The sequence below is a fragment of the Eretmochelys imbricata genome, chromosome 11, assembly GCF_965152235.1.
Source record: "Eretmochelys imbricata isolate rEreImb1 chromosome 11, rEreImb1.hap1, whole genome shotgun sequence".
NCBI lineage: Eukaryota > Metazoa > Chordata > Testudines > Cheloniidae > Eretmochelys > Eretmochelys imbricata.
The window spans coordinates 32,781,081-32,797,350 of NC_135582.1; the positions used below are offsets into that span (position 1 = coordinate 32,781,081).

A 16,270-nucleotide genomic window follows, 5' to 3' on the forward strand; every position below is an offset into this window, starting at 1 on the left:
ATTACTCTATCTTTTGCTAAAGATGCCACAGCAGCATTGGTCAGTGGTATATCTGTAATGGCATTTTTTGGTTCTTGCACTTTATAATACCTAAGTGCATGCCTGCTAGTGCATTTACCCTCATCAGGGGTTTCCCATTCCTCTTTGATCGCATTCTAGAAGGATGTCTCGGATTATGATTTAGAATGCAGGTACTGTATTTGCCTTTAGGATTGCCCTCTAGCACCTGCTCAGGTTGGATCTGGATCATGGCTGCAACCTTTCTGCACACTGTTTCAAACATTTTAAGAGGAAAAAAACCTTTTTTGTATTTTTTCCACGTCCTGCTCAAAGCCTGAATCTGAGCATTCCCCTTCCTCAGTAGAGACGGAGGCATCTGAGTCAGAGGACAAATACCTCTTTGTTTTTTGTTGGGTTTTTTTTTTGGGGGGGGGGAGGGGGTTAATACTATCTCCTTTCTTTTTTGCTCTTTTTGAATTTTTTAGTTTTTTAGCCCTCTTTCCAGATGTTGCCATTCAGCTGTGGCTAGGGCTTACCTTTTATGGTTTGCTTTATGCAGTGCTTTGAGTCCTCCAGATAAATCTTCCTCCATGCCCTCCCCCTCAGGGTCCCACTCTCCCAACCTGGGAAATGGGGTTTCATTGCCAGAGTTCCCTGATTCTAGCTCTGAGTACAAGCACTGCTTCTCTCCCTAGGGAACTTAGAGGGAGACCTGGAGCCCTTTACAGGTTTTTTCTTTCTGGTCCTGTTCTGCCCTGAGACTTCCCCCCTGGACTGGCTGGTTGAAGTCCTCCTAGTCATTGGAATCTCTCCCCGCTCTGCTTTGTGTCCACAGATTGGGCTTTTCTACGTTGGAGTGGTGCTTTCTTGGGGGGGGGGGGGGGTAAGGGTGAGACGGACCTGAAGTGCCTATCCAACTTACAGCCTATGCACTTGCAGTAGAAGGGCTGGCTGGCTCAGAACTGGCAGAGCACAATTCGCCTTCTGAAGAGCCTGTAAAAGCTGCCTTGCAGAACACCACTTGGATTTAGCTTGATGTTAGCATGACAGCTCTGCCATGCAAGGGGCAGAGGAATCCCACAGGGAAACACTGAAGTGCCAGTTCTGGGTGGCTGAGACCACCCCACGGCTCAACGTCTGATCCACAAGAGGGAAAAGAAAGACAGGCTGCTTACTTTTGCTACTGTCTGAAAAAAATTTAAAAAAAAAACAACCTGTCAAAGAAAATTTGGGAGCAAAGTGAACCTCCACTTGACTGCTGCCACAAAGGCAGAAGATCAGGCAGCAGGCTAGAGAAGAGGATCTGGCTAACACGAAGCTGTGCTACAACTTTGAATTGCCTCTGGAAACTGCAGACAAGAAGGGAATAGCCAATATGTATCAGAATTGTGGGAACAGAATATTGAGATTCCCATCCTGCTTTACTGGGTTTGGGTAGGGTAAAGGGTATACTAAGAAAAGAGCAGCTATGAACAGAATGCAGTATCCATGGTGACATACAGTTCAACTAAACTTTACAGCACAAAGTACTTAATTTGTCTCTACATATAGTATATATTTTCCAGTTTATAATAAAAATTACCTCCAGATCAAGCATTTCCTAGAAATTAACAACCAGCTGAGTTAAGGGCGCTTTATACTTTGAGCAAGCCATTAGCTCCCAGGAAATGCTCTTCCCTGCCAAGTATTAATTCTTAAACAATGCCTCAGCTGGTACAAATCTGAGTTTAATTTTTCAAGAGTAACTTTCAGTAACAAGTTTCAGAGTAGCAGCCGTGTTAGTCTGTATTCGCAAAAAGAAAAGGAGTACTTGTGGCACCTTAGAGACTAACCAATTTATCTGAGCATAAACTTTTGTGAGCTACATCCGATGAAGTGAGCTGTAGCTCACGAAAGTTTATGCTCAAATAAATTGGTTAGTCTCTAAGATGCTACAAGTACTCCTTTTCTTTTTTCAGTAACAAAATTGCTAGCTGTACAATCACTATACAGCTATCATACCTTATTCTTGTTTTTATGTTGTGCTTCATTCTCTGAATCAGAATCATCATCTTCACTTTCTTCAATGCTTTGATCTTCCTCCTCCTCCTCCTCCTCATCTTCTTCTAGATCATCTGAGTCACTACTACTAATGCCTTCACTTGAGGTGTCCGAAGAGGAGCCTGAATCACTATCACTATTGCTGGAGCTTTCTACTGCTTTCTTTCTTGGTTTCTAGAGAGAAGATAAAAACTTTATTAATGGTAATCTTTAATTTGTTACATTATCCATCTCTTCTTGACATGGTCTTATCGGTCTTGACTAATATTATCAGCAATTCTCTAGCGTACCTTATTCTCCTGATGTTCTTCGGAAAGAAAAAGAGGAACTATAAAATGAATACATTAACCATATCTGGTGACCTGTATCCCACTGAATGTGAGAACACACTGTCATCAATTTTAAGGACAATATGAGAGATTCTTTGTGTAACTGCCAAATTCAGGCCTAGACAATTGGGTGACTACACAGAGTGTGTGTTCTAACAAGCCTGAAAACAATAAAACCTACAATAAGCTCCATCAAGATATTTCAATAATCATGCTGTGACAATTTGGTTAATCTGTCTTTGTACAACGTATTAATTTTGTTTGATATTGTGGCCCCTCTATGTTGTCTGTGTCAGACTGCAAACTCTATTTTGAACGAGGGGCTGGTTGCCTTCTCACTTCCATGTTGGACTTAAATGCTGAGGGGTGCTGAAGGGAAGTGGGGGGCGGGGCAGGGAATGGTGCCTACAAGTCTGTCTTTGAAAGCGACAGAAGTTAAGGGCTATTAACTAGTTATTAACTAGTTAAGGGCTATTAACTAACATAGTGTTTCTATTGCTTAGTGCTATAAATTTGCATGGCATTTCCAGGAAGGAAGAGATGGCCCCTGCGTCAAAGCGCTTAAAATCTGTAATAGGCAAGCACAGGAAACAAACAAGAGAAGGTAGCAACAAGGTGACAAAAATACAGAAGATGACATGAAATATATATTGAAATTTCAAAGAACAGATTTTGAAATGTGATAGATGAGGCTTGCAAAGTTAGCCAAACAAGTGTATTTGCTTTCAGGAGGGACTCTTGAAACATTAAGACAGGGATGTCACATCAGATGTAAGGGGCAACGTGAAAAAAAAAGGCATGAATGCACTTAGGGTGAAGGCAAAAAGCATAAAGGCAAGTATTGACAGAGTGCAAGTTATAAAGGTAGAGGGTAGGGAGAAACAAGGTTTAAGATGTAGGCAGGGACAGAGGAGTTGAACAGCACCTTGAAAGCAAAGATGAGATGTGCGTAAACTAGATACAGATACATGGAGCACTGAAGAGGTCGTAGGGAGAATGAGATAGTGTCAGACCAGTATGAAGGGAAAATAATTTACACTGCACTATGCAGACAAATTGAAGAGCAGAATATCAGGGTGTCTGGAAAGAACAAAGTGACAATACTTTTAAGTTACAATAGTAATGGGAATGTCTAAGAAAGCACCTTTAGAAAGAATTTTTTTTCTTTACTTCCTTTTTAAAAGGAATATATCAGAAGATTGGTATAGTCAAGTAGCTTTTTATCATGGCTACTGAACAGTAATCATATTACTGAAACAATAGGAGCCTAAAAAGAATTGAGAATTCTATGCTGAAATCCCAAAATTTGTTGTTTTAAGAGGATTTATTGGAATTAATTGTATGGACTGCTAACCATGTACGGACTGCTAACTTGTGATACACCTGGGCTGAATTTACACGAGGGTGGAGCTATTTGGCATTTGCGATAATTATTAAACACAGCATTTAGAACAAATGAACGTTTAATTACTGGTCAATCATAGAGTTTTCATTTCTGTTATGGGCTTGTCAAGATTGGTCTGACTGCTTCAGTAGGGCTTTTGCCATGTCTTTACCCTATATGCAATACTGTGACTCATGATATTTAAAACACTATAAAACAGGTACTTATATCCTGTGCAGCTGGTTTCAGTGGAGCTGCTTCTGTTTATTCAAGGTCAGAATCTGGTCCTAGATGTTTAGTGATTGATCCTCTTTATATCATATTTAAATGTCTTTATCTTCCTTTCAAATACTAGGCACAGAAGTAGGATGTGTCTTCATGAAGGTTAAGGTCTTAAAATAAAACAGAACACTATGATTTGCAAGCAGTAAAATGAGCAGAACTTCCTGAGATCAGATATATAGGACAGTATTTAAAATGGGTGTTTACCACACAATGATGATATTTACCTCTACTGTGATACCCATCAGGAACAGTATCCCCGATAATGTCACGGCAAACCTGGTGGCTGAACTTTGTGACTTGGTCCTCACCCATAACTCTTGCACATTTGGGGACAATGTATACCTTCAAATCAGCAGTACTGCTATGGGTACCCGCATGGCCCCACAGTATGCCAACATTTTTATGGCTGACTTAAAACAACGCTTCCTCAGCTCTCGTCCTCTAATGCCCCTACTCTACTTGTGCTACATTGATGACATCATCATCATCTGGACCTATGGAAAAGAAGCCCTTGAGGAATTCTACCATGAGTTCAACAATTTCCATCCCACCATCAACCTCAGCCTGGACCAGTCCACACAAGAGATCCACTTCCTGGACACTATGGTGCTAATAAGTGATGGTCACATAAACACCACCCTATACCGGAAACCTACTGACTGCTATACTTACCTACATGCCTCCAGCTTTCATCCAGACCACACCACACGATCCACTGTCTACAACCAAGCTCTACGATACAACCACATTTGCTCCAACCTCTCAGACAGAGAGGAACACCTACAAGATCTCTATCAAGCATTCTTACAACTACAATACCTACCTGCTGAAGTGAAGAAACAGATTAACAGAGCCAGAAGAGTACCCAGAAGTCACCTACTAAAGGACAGGCCCAACAAACAAAATAACAGAACGCCACTGGCCGTCACCTTCAGCCTCCAACTAAAACCTCTCCAACGCATCATCAAGGATCTACAACCTATCCTGAAGGACGACCCATCACTCTCACAAATCTTGGGAGACAGGCCAGTCCTTGCCTACGGACAGCCCCCCAACCTGAAGCAAATACTCACCAGCAACCACACACCACACAACAGAACTACTAACCCAGGAACCTATCCTTGCAACAAAGACCATTGCCAACTGTGCCCACATATCTATTCAGGGGACACCATCATAGGGCCTAATCACATCAGCCACACTATCAGAGGTTCATTCACCTGCACATCTGCCAATGTGACATATGCCATCGTGTGCCAGCAATGCCCCTCTGTCATGTACATTGTCATGTACATTGGTCAAACTGGACAGTCTCTACGTAAAAGAATAAATGGACACAAATCAGACGTCAAGAATTATAACATTCAAAAACCAGTCGGAGAACGCTTCAACCTCCCTGGTCACTCAATTTCAGACCTAAAAGTCGCAATTCTCCAACAAAAAAACCTTCAAAAACAGACTCCAATGAGAAACTGCAGAATTGGAATTAATTTGCAAACTGGACACCATTAAATTATGCCTGAATAAAGACTGGGAGTGGATGGCTCATTACACAAAGTGAAAACTATTTCTCCATGCTAATTTTCCCGCTACTGTTACTCACACCTTCTTGTCAACTGTTTGAAATGGGCCATCCTGATTATCACTACAAAAGTTTATTTTCTCCTGCTGATAACAAGTCACCTTAATTGATTAGTCTCGTTACAGTTGGTACGGCAACACCCATTTTTTCATGTTCTCTGTGTATATATCTCTTCCTACTGTATTTTCCACTGCATGCATCCGATGAAGTGGGTTTTAGCCCACAAAAGCTTATGTCCAAATAAATTTGTTAGTCTCTAAGGTAACACAAATACTCCTTGTTTTTTTTACAGATATAGAGGCATAGTTATTTAGTTATCTAAGGCAACTGGCAAGTATTTAAGTGTCCAAATTCCATGGACATCTTTGAAAATATCAGCCTATGCCTCTCAAAATATCTCAGGACTACTTCTTGATTCCACTTTACTACTGAACTAGGAAAAAATGACCATCTTCACACTCCTTTTATCTTCAGACAAGGCACAGACATCAAAAATAGTGAAGTACTCTTTAGCATCAGACCTTTCAGTGCAGTCTTTACTTTTGCCCATTTGTTTTCCTCCAGCGATCTTCCATGTGCCCAACAGATCACTCAAAATACCACCCTAATCCCTTCCCACATTTTTAACTTCAGTTCAACTCCTCAACCTTTGAATTTCTATTTAAAATGACAAACACAAACCGGTAAGTGACACAAAAGTACTCCTTTTCTTTTTGGGAATACAGACTAACACGGCTGTTACTCTGAAACCTGACAAATGTAACAATTGCTCCAGGTACAGAAACAGGGGAGGGAAAAAATGTAACAGAAGAGGGGATTGCTGAGTTCTTGTTTATAGCTTTCTGTATGTCTTGACACCAGTGGGTTGAAACCCAATTGAAATCTTCTATTGATGAAGGGCTATCAGGTCCATGGTGCTTCTGATCCAAGCCTGGATCTGTGGAGAAGGGTTCAGGATGAAGAACACTAACTGGGACAGAATTAGAAAGTTCTGATTTAAAGAAAGTCAGTATCATTTACAAAAAGATATGAGAACCAACAAATCTAGGGTTACATTATGAGGGAAATGACAACAGAAACATTTTGACAGACAAAAGCTCTGGACATTCTGTAATTTACCCAGCTTTGGATGCAATAGTGAAAACAGTCAAATTTTGTAAGTAGTATACATGGCAAACTATCGGAATAGATAAAGAACTGTCTTGGTTTTAAAACCAAGTGATACTTGGTGAATTGAAACAATAGAGGTGGAAGGTGGCACCTAAGAGCAGTCACAGGACAAAATCTACCGATGATTCAGACCTGGTAGTTAAAGGAAACAGACAACACAAAGAAGAGGGGAGGAGGGACTGTGAAAATCAGAATGATTTCTACAGACTAAAATCAAAGGCCGATAATTGGCTTATCCAGCTCAGTTTGGAGACTGAGGCTTAGGTCCAAAAGATGAAATTTGAATGATTTCTACTGTTTCATGGTTATGCCACAAACTACTCTGCAAGAAGAGAAATTTGGAGGTAATGACAGATAAAATTCCAATACCTTTGGCACTATGCTTAATGGCAGTAAAAAGCAAGCAAACACCTGGGATACATAAAGAGAGGTATTATTAAAGATACTGTGTCCTGGGAAATTCCTTACTTGTGTATGAGGCAGAAACGTGGCCACATTTGCATGCAAATCTTATGAAGTGATACAAAATTATTCTTCAACTGCTCCATTTCTAAATTTAATAAACAAGTCTGGAGTATCTAAAAAGCATAATAAGATTCCAACATGTATAGCAGAACATTCCAATGCATTTGAAGGTTGTTAGAGGGTGCATGTTTAAACAGTATTCTGAGGTAAAATGTGTTTTATACTTTTGGTGGGATGGATTTTGTGAAAAGACTCCCCAGATAAGCTTGGCATCAAGGTAAAAGAGAGTAAGGAAGTTATCCAAGCCTGCATCTTAAAACACCTAAAAATCTTAGATTTTTAAATGTTTTGCATGTCCCAAGCCACACAAAAAAATAAAATTAAAAAATATAGTGTTTGAAAATGTAGTGTGGAACAGCAACGATCTAATAAAAGCCCATATCGAGAAAACTCTAATTAAGATTTTCAGGACTAAGTGTGAGTATTTTAAGGTAGTTGCTGGATATAAACATCAAATCTACTTCAAAAATTCTGACTAAAGTTCACATTTAATTCATTTCACTTAGAGCATTTGGAGCATATAGACCGGGGTGGGCAAACTTTTTGGCCCGAGGGCCACATCTGGGTGGGGAAACTGCATGCAGGGCCATGAATACAGGGCTGGGACAGGGGATTGGGGTGTGGGAGGGAGTGCGGGGTGCAGGGAGGGGCTCAGGGCAAGGGGTTGGGGCAGAGCAGGGGTGCAGTGTTTACGAGGGGGCTCAGGGAAGGGGGCTGGGGTGCAGAAGGGCTGCAAGGTGCGGCAGACGGCTCAGGGCAGGGGGCTGGGGTGCAGGAGGGGGCTCAGGGCAGGGGGCTGGGGTGCAGGAGGGGGTGCACAGTGCAACAGGGGCTCAGGACAGGGGGTTGGGGTGCAGGAGGGATGCAGGGTGCAGCAGGGGGCTCAGGGCAGGGTGTTGGGGTGCAGAAGGGGTGCGAGGTGTGGCAGGGGGCTGCGGTGCAGGAGGGGTGCGACAGGGGGCTCAGGACAGGGGGTTGGGGTGCAGGAGGGGGTTGAGGTGGAGGCAGGGGGGCTCAGGGCAGGAAGTTGGGTCCGGGGCGCAGGAGGAGTTTGAGGTGCGGGCTCTGGCCTGGCACCGCTTACCTGGAGCGGCTCCAGGGTGGCAGCGGCGCCCCATGCTCCTGGCCAGCAACACGTCCCTTCGGCCTCTGGGGGAGGGGAGGCAGAGGGCTGAGCACAACACAAGAGCAGTGTGCAGAGCCCTCTGCTGCCCCTCCCGCAGCGGCTGCAGGGACGTGGTGCCAGCCGTTTCCTGGAGCAATGCAGGGCCCGCGGCACCACAGGAGTGGTAATCCCGCGGGCCAGATCCAAAGCCCTGAGGGGTCGGATCCAGCCCACAGACCCTAGTTTGTCCACCCTTGGTATAGACCATTGTAACGGGAAGAGGCAAGAAGGCTATGGTATCAAGTGACTCACAAAAAGTATCAGAATTAATGCACTTCTGACCTTTGACATTTAATCTAGTTATTGGCAGCCGGTACTGTCCAAGTGCCTTCCTTTCCAACCAAAAGGAGACCGAGTTCTAGCCTCCAGTTTTCTATTGCTTGGACATAAGTAACTTGGGACTCAGTGAAGCGAAGTACTTAAACACATGTCTAACTAAGCATGTGAGTAAGCCTACTTCAGTGCAACTACTTGTGCTTAAAGTTAGGCATATGCTTAAGTACTTTGCTGAATCGAGGCCACTAATAGTACTTCCATTCCCTCATAGATAGGAACTCCCACATGGGAAGATATATGAATCTTTTCTTGAAGTGCCGGAACGTTCTTTTTGCTATGAAATTCAATGTTATCTTCCCATGTATGACCAAGTATGACTGATCTACTCAGGTTGGCAGAACGTACACATAAAGCTCTATGCCCATTAACTAAAAACCAGCATTAATCAACTGGTGCCAGGTGAGAGATCCTGCATTAGTGAAAAAGGAAATCCTAAGACATTGGCAAAGGGGAATAAAACACTTTATAATATAATCTTCATTGCAGACCATGGAGTTTTAAAGGCCAATACTATAATCTTACATCTTTAGCCATGAATCATCAGCTTTTTTAAGTTATTTACCTTATCTTTGATTTTGTCAGCTCTGGTATCCAAAAGCTTGTTTTTGTTTTGTTCCTGGTTACATTTGCGACCTCCCCCTCCTGAGGTTATAGCCTTTGCTTGTCCTGCAGAACTTGCAGTGGTAGTAAGCAATATGGATGTGTTGACCCCAGATACTGATGTTGTACTGTTCCCATTTACTGATCCATTCATACCTTAGAAAAAAAAATTAAAAACTGTGGTTTACAGAATCGTAGACATAAAGAAGTCACTTCTGTGGTGAGTTATGGTCATATTAGCCTATATTAGGGGTACCTGTAGCAAGAGGTACAGATAAAGACATATTTAAATATTCAAAGACATATTTAAATTCTAAAATATACTGTCCTATAAAACACTGCTACCCCAAGAAAAGGAGTAATTTGGAAGAGGGGGTTGTTGTTTGTTGTTGTTTTTGAGGAAAACATGACAATACCAATAAGGAGACATAAAAGACAAGCTTGAATAATTTGTAGTTTACTGTCAGAAATCAAGAATTGTCTGTTTTCAACAATACACTTAGACATTAGTCAGTAAAGATATAATTTACTCTGTTCAAAATAAAGAGCTTAAAAACATACACTGTGCTAAGCCTCTGCTAGGAGGAATCCCTTCATATCTTAAAGATAAAGAGAGAAGTGTGTGTAGGAAGCTGCATCCACAGCTTGTTATTGTACAAGGCCTGTTGGGGAGTGGAGAGATATCAATGAAGAAAAAGTGAGAAACTTGAAAGAATTTCATTTGAAATCAGACAAGTTTTAGTTTTGCATATTAGTTTCAAAAACTACGTTTTTCAAGAGGTAATCCTTGACACACACACAATTTCCCATTCTGGGGTTCTGGAATCTTGAGCACGTGGACTTGGGAGCATGAAAGAGGATGCTAAAAACTTCCTGACTACTGCCCATCCACCAAGATCTCAGTTAAACAATATAAATTATAATTTATACTATATAGAGAGAGGATATGTGATTGCACTGGATAAAGGTTTTATTGGTGAGAATTTGGAAAGATTGCAGTAAGAAATCTGAAGGTCATGTTCACTGCTGCACCTCCATCTGTTTTAAAGAGCCAGCATTTAGAGGCTTGCACAACTAAGGCACAAGTCCTGAACTCGGCACCTGACCCAAATGCCTGGGCTTAATGACACACAGGGTGCAGGTGTGTGCAGGGGGAGTGGCCCTCTATCACTACCACCAGCCAAATCTCCTGGGGAAGCGAGGTGAAAAACAAGAACATCTGTAAAATTATGATATCCCATGGCTCTTCCCCGCCTTTCCCTGCATGCTGCTGCCCTGGAGGTGGGTACAGTCCCCCACAGCCAGCCCCCAACTTTGACGACGTAATGGAACAATATTCGCTACAGGTGACCAAATATAGACTTATATATCAACCTACTCCTTTAAAAACAAATCTGCTATGCATACTCGGTATGCAGTGATCTAGATAAAATAATAGAAAAACAAGAAATCAAAAATATATGTCCTAGAAGTGGTATTCAGTGACTGAAAGCCCATACTTAGATACCTGATGCCCCACTGCCAAAATAAACTCATACTAAATTGTTTAGATATGGCAAGGATGATGATGATGAATTCAAAGTAAAACTCATGCACACTACCAGAAACAGATGGTATAGGGCTCAGGCTTGTTTTATTCATGTTACAACTTCAGCTGTTACCTTTTTCTAAACCACCTCGACTATTTTTCCCTGTATTTCTTGAATGGAATGAACTGGAATCATGATTCTGGGCAGGAGGAGCAAATAGTGGTGGAATTCCCAGAAGAGGTGGAAAAAAAGCAGCCCCTGTACGAGTGTGCACATCTGTTCGCCACCATTCTGAACCTCAAAGAAGAAGAAAAAGGAAAAAACCCAAACATTAGTTATCCCACTCAATTTATTTTTTTTAATCTTCATCTAATGAAGCTTCTGTATGCAATTTACAGCAGATCCACAAAATAAATTCTGCCTATTTTAAAGTGGGGACAGGATTTATCAAAAGTGCCTAAGTGACTTAGAAGGACAAGTGTCACTGACTTTCTCTGGAATTTACATTCTGAAGTCATTTAAGAGCTTTTGAAAATTACACCCTCAATTTTTATTCATTCCCATTTTGAAAACAAGCATGTGAAAAAAAAACAAATAAGTTGCAATACTGAGGTGACCACACCAAAATTACATTGGTCGAAAACACCATCAGGACACACAGTCACTTTTGCATGCTTATTGTCCACCCCGTGAAGAGTGAAAGTGAGTCACTGCTGTGTCTCTTAAGAGGTACAGCCCAGAACTCCCACGCCAGGGAGACAAGATGCTATGGTGCCTTTATGTAAGGTTTGAACCCTCCCAATTTTGATCTACTCTTGGTTCTATATCGTAACTTGAGCACCCCTGGGGACCTCTCCAAGTTGAGACAGCCTGAGGCTTCCCTGTGGTAAACAATGATGCCAGGAACCTGTACAGCTCGGCCCCATACATGACCATTGTGCCCCCAGCCCTGCCTCAGTTTGCCCCCTACACCAACACTTGGGGGGAAAAAAAGGTCCTTAAAAGGCAATCTTTTTGTTGTTTTTTACAGAGCATGCACAAGGGGGTGGGGGGGGATATCCTCCCACAACCAGAAAGGGCTGTCAGGGCTCCTTTATGCCACTCCTGGACTTCTACACAACATAAAGAGGTCTGAGTAGGGGATGAGAATCTCACTTTGGAATAAACTGATATATCACGTTGAAATAAACTGATAATGTAACATGGTTTGTTGTGTTTCTAACAAAACAGGAAATCAGTTTTAGTCTTGATTAATTCATGAAATCTCCTTTTTTCAGGCAGATCAAATATACAACCATTTGACATGGTCCCTTTAAAATTCAATTATTTTGGTTACTAACAGAGGAGAATCTTCGAATTTTTATGGCATCTTTCACCTGGAAAGTGCCCAAAATACTATATATTAAATATTGTACATAAAACAGAGACATGGTGGGTGAGGTAATATCTTTTCATTGGACCAACTTCCGTTGGTGAAAGAGAGGAGCTTTTGACCTTACACAACGCTCAAGCTAGTCCAATAAGAGACATTACCCGCTCTCTAATATCCTGGGACGAACACGGCTACAACATTACTGCAAATAGACTGTACATATGGCACCTCAGACACACAGCCATCTCTGATGCAGAGATTAGTAGTGAGGTAGACAACCTGTGGACCGTTCACTGCCCAACAATGTTGATGCCTGAACTTGTAGGGGATCCATGATGGCATACAGATCAGCCCAAGAGAATGGTTTTGCAGTATCAGGGCTATAGTTTGTAATAACTGTTGAAGTTACTACAGTGGAGCCAACTTAAAAACACTTGTTAGAATTAACACATTTATTCAGCAACAAACCAAAACACACAGCATAATCCAGAAAAAAACTTTTACATCACTTCTAAAGGAATAAAACTGTTAAAAGAACAAGCTCCTTTGCTTAGAAAAATAAAAATAAAATAAAATAAAATAAAAAACCAACCCCCAAAACTGGTAAAACAACTGGTTCATGTTTAGGCAAGGGAAGACCTTTTAGAAGCTTCACTTAAATAAAAGTGGGGGGAAGTCATGATCTTACACTACTTGTAACAAAGGAGTGACAGAAATAAGATCTGTAAATGCAAATATAACATAGGTACAAAACAAGTTTGGACTTAATAAAACAAAGCAGTTAAGCAAGTCTGTACTGCTACATAAAATACTGTAGCTTCTGAAAGAGACAGGGAACTTACAGTTTCCTTCACGGCTTGCCACACTGTTTTTTTGTTTTTGTTTTTTAAGTGGTGGTAGCAGCTCTTTTGATTGGGTTGATCAACATTAAGGAAAGAAATTGTTATAATATATTATGCTATTTTACTCACCAAGAACCCCCCAAATAACCTCTCTCAGCGTTGCTGATCAGGCCAATGGAGCATAAGATTATAGAGTAAGCTTCCAAGGGAAATAATGGAATCCCTATTACCAATATGATTAAAAGTATAGACTGACAGAGCAGTAGAAATACACAGTAGGGAACAATCTGCACAGGTAACAGGATAGACTAGATGACAAATAGGCCTTTTATATCTGATTCATGTCATTTTCTGAATTAGTGTCCTCCTCTTGGAAATTGCTCCTTTAAGGGTTTCTGTGTGCAATTATGCTTTAAAATATATATATAGATACACTTTAAAAAAGCAGCAGGCATATGCATCAGCTTTGAGTAAGTTCTGTGTGATCAAGTTGAGAACCTGAAGAATCCAGGATTAAACAAAGACTGTGAATGGCTAGCCAACTACAAAAGCAGTTTCTCCTCCCTTGGAGTTCACACTTCAACTGCTAGAAGAGGGCCTCATCCTCCCTGATTGAATTAACCTCATTATCCCTAGCCTGATTCTTGCTTGCGTATTTATACCTGCCTCTGGAAATTTCCACTACATGCATCCGACTAAGTGGGTATTGACCCATGAAAGCTTATGCTCCAATACATCTGTTAGTCTATAAGGTGCCACAGGACTCTTTGCTGCTTTTGAAGAATCCATTGCTCCACTCCACAGGAATGCTTCATTTTTAAAGAGATGATACCAACTTCAATACAGTTTGAAGATGGAAATTGTACCAACAGGAGGCAAATTCTGCTGTTATTTACACGGATGTCAATTTCTCTAGTGAAGGTAATAAAGTTACACCTGATTTACACCAGCGTAAGGGAGAGTAGAATTTAGCCTTTTATTTTAAACAGTCATTTAGAATTACTATTCAAGAAGAGCATTTGGAACGGAAGGTTAGATTACGTAAGTGTCACGTTTTACATTCACTGGCTGACACTATTAATGGTTATGAAAACTGGATTGTGAACAATGCCAGTGACAGACAGTCTGAGCTTTTAACCTGCCATGGTGTCACTCAGTATGGAGTATGTAAACAAAACAAAGAGCAATGAATTCATAATAAAATGTGGTGATTACTGCTCAGGAAAAGGTAAGAATATTTGAGATGTATCAAGATGTGGAGACCACCTGAGAAAGAGAATGCACTACCATGTGCTAAGAAGGGAACACAAAGAGAACAGCGATAGGGAAACACAAAGGATAGAATCGCACAAATACCAACCAAGAAAATTGTTTGTCCCTGGTGCGAAGGGCCACCTTCAAAGGCTCAAATGACACAGAATGGCTATGTACAGTTATATAGCTATGTATAGTTATGTAAAGTTTCTATATTGTCTGATATTATAACAAATGGGATGTATGAACTCAAGACAGTCTTTTAGCAGGACAGCAAAGCAAAATTGTCTGAGAAAACATAAAACTAAAAATTCTCTCTCTATCCAAATCTTAGTCATAAAAAAATTGTACCTTTATAGATAAGATGCTTCCAGGTTAACTGAAGCACCCAAGAGGTCTCTTTTCCAAGACCATCACTGAAAAGCAGATAAGTAATAATTATGGGCCTGATCCTAAGAGATGCTGAGGAAATGAAACTCTCATTAAGAAAATTGTTTATTTTACTTCAGACACAAAGGATTGACATCTATGGTAAATGTGGATGTTAAACATCTCTCAGAATAAGGCTTCGAGTAAGTAACTGTCATTCTATTGCACCAACATCCAGTAGATAAAATGGTTACAGCTGCATGAATCATTCAGCCATAACAGAGACAAATCACTGAATGACAATATTGTCCCAGGATCAATGTCTCCTGCTCTGAATATAATTTTAACCTTCTAGACTTCACCTCAACATGCATTTCTCTAAATGCCTTGCCTCTGCCTAGGTGTGGACCTTTATCTAGTGACAACGTTCTACTTCTGTTTTATTGATATGATTTCTAAAAAATAACTAGGTCATTTTGGCAAACAAAGTAAAAGATTACAAGAGAACTAGCTATAAGGTTTGTTCAGAGTTTTTATCAAGAGAGAATGAGTAAGCCAAGTGGAATTCTGCAGGTAGAATTCAATTCTTCCACATTCTTTTTTTTTTTTTTTTTTTAAATACAGTCTTTACACAGTGTTAAGTCCCTAGAAAAGAGAATTCCTTTCTCATGAGAAAATATGCTGTTGCAATCTACAGAAGACTGAGTTAGGAAAACACTTCGCTTTATCAGGAGACAAATTTTGACACTCACACTTCTCTAGGATGCTCAATGTGTATTAAGACATGAGGTTTTGTTTCCTCAGAGAGGGGATTTAGAGAGTTCTAAATACTAGCAGAATTAGGATGTGGGAAAATACTAGCAGAATATCTGACACCCTAAGCTTGAAGTCAGATGCTACTGGTGCACAACCATCTCCCGCAGAATTCTGCAATTTGCTTTAGGATAAGGCTTATTAGAGCTTATTGTACAGATTTTACAAGATGCCACCATGAATAAAAATTTATTACCAGTAACAACAGTTATCTAAGGGACAGCAGCAATAATCATCATTACCCTACAGCAGTGTCTATAGTAGTTCCATACTTTGGGACCCTACTGAGTTGCTACAACTTGACAATTTGTAGGTACCTATTCACCTGGGGCAAAATTTTCAAAATTAGCTATAGAACCCAGGTTCCAAGTCCCATTTACAAAAGTGACAAGCACTTAGGATCCGAAGTCCCATTGACTTTCAATGAGACATGGGCACCCTGAGTCATTAAAGTGCTTTTGGAAATTTTACCCACTGTCCTTGACCCCAAAGTGAAGAAAAAATTCATGTTTCTTATCAATCAATCACAGCTTGAGCTGACAAAAGGACAAGTAAAATCAACCATTATCTCTTGAGCTTGGTTAGAACTTTCACTATTACAGGTGTCAGACAGAAACAACTGAAAAAGTTACCCCAAAAAAGGGAGAATAGATCCATTACCCTTCCAACTTTTCT

The 16,270-nt window shown here is 40.8% G+C and overlaps 1 protein-coding gene across 2 annotated transcripts in view; it reads right to left on the minus strand.

Moving 5' to 3' along the window:
* The window catches only part of BAZ2B (bromodomain adjacent to zinc finger domain 2B), a 255,923-nt gene that overhangs the window by 107,838 nt on the left and 131,815 nt on the right, over positions 1 to 16,270 (minus strand). For both annotated transcript variants that reach the window (XM_077829691.1, XM_077829690.1), the window contains 3 exons: positions 11,078 to 11,242; positions 9,379 to 9,572; positions 2,002 to 2,214 (listed from right to left, as the gene is read on the minus strand). In XM_077829691.1, the coding sequence (XP_077685817.1) occupies positions 2,002 to 2,214; positions 9,379 to 9,572; positions 11,078 to 11,242 (572 nt within the window). The remainder of the gene's footprint in view (positions 1 to 2,001; positions 2,215 to 9,378; positions 9,573 to 11,077; positions 11,243 to 16,270) is intronic.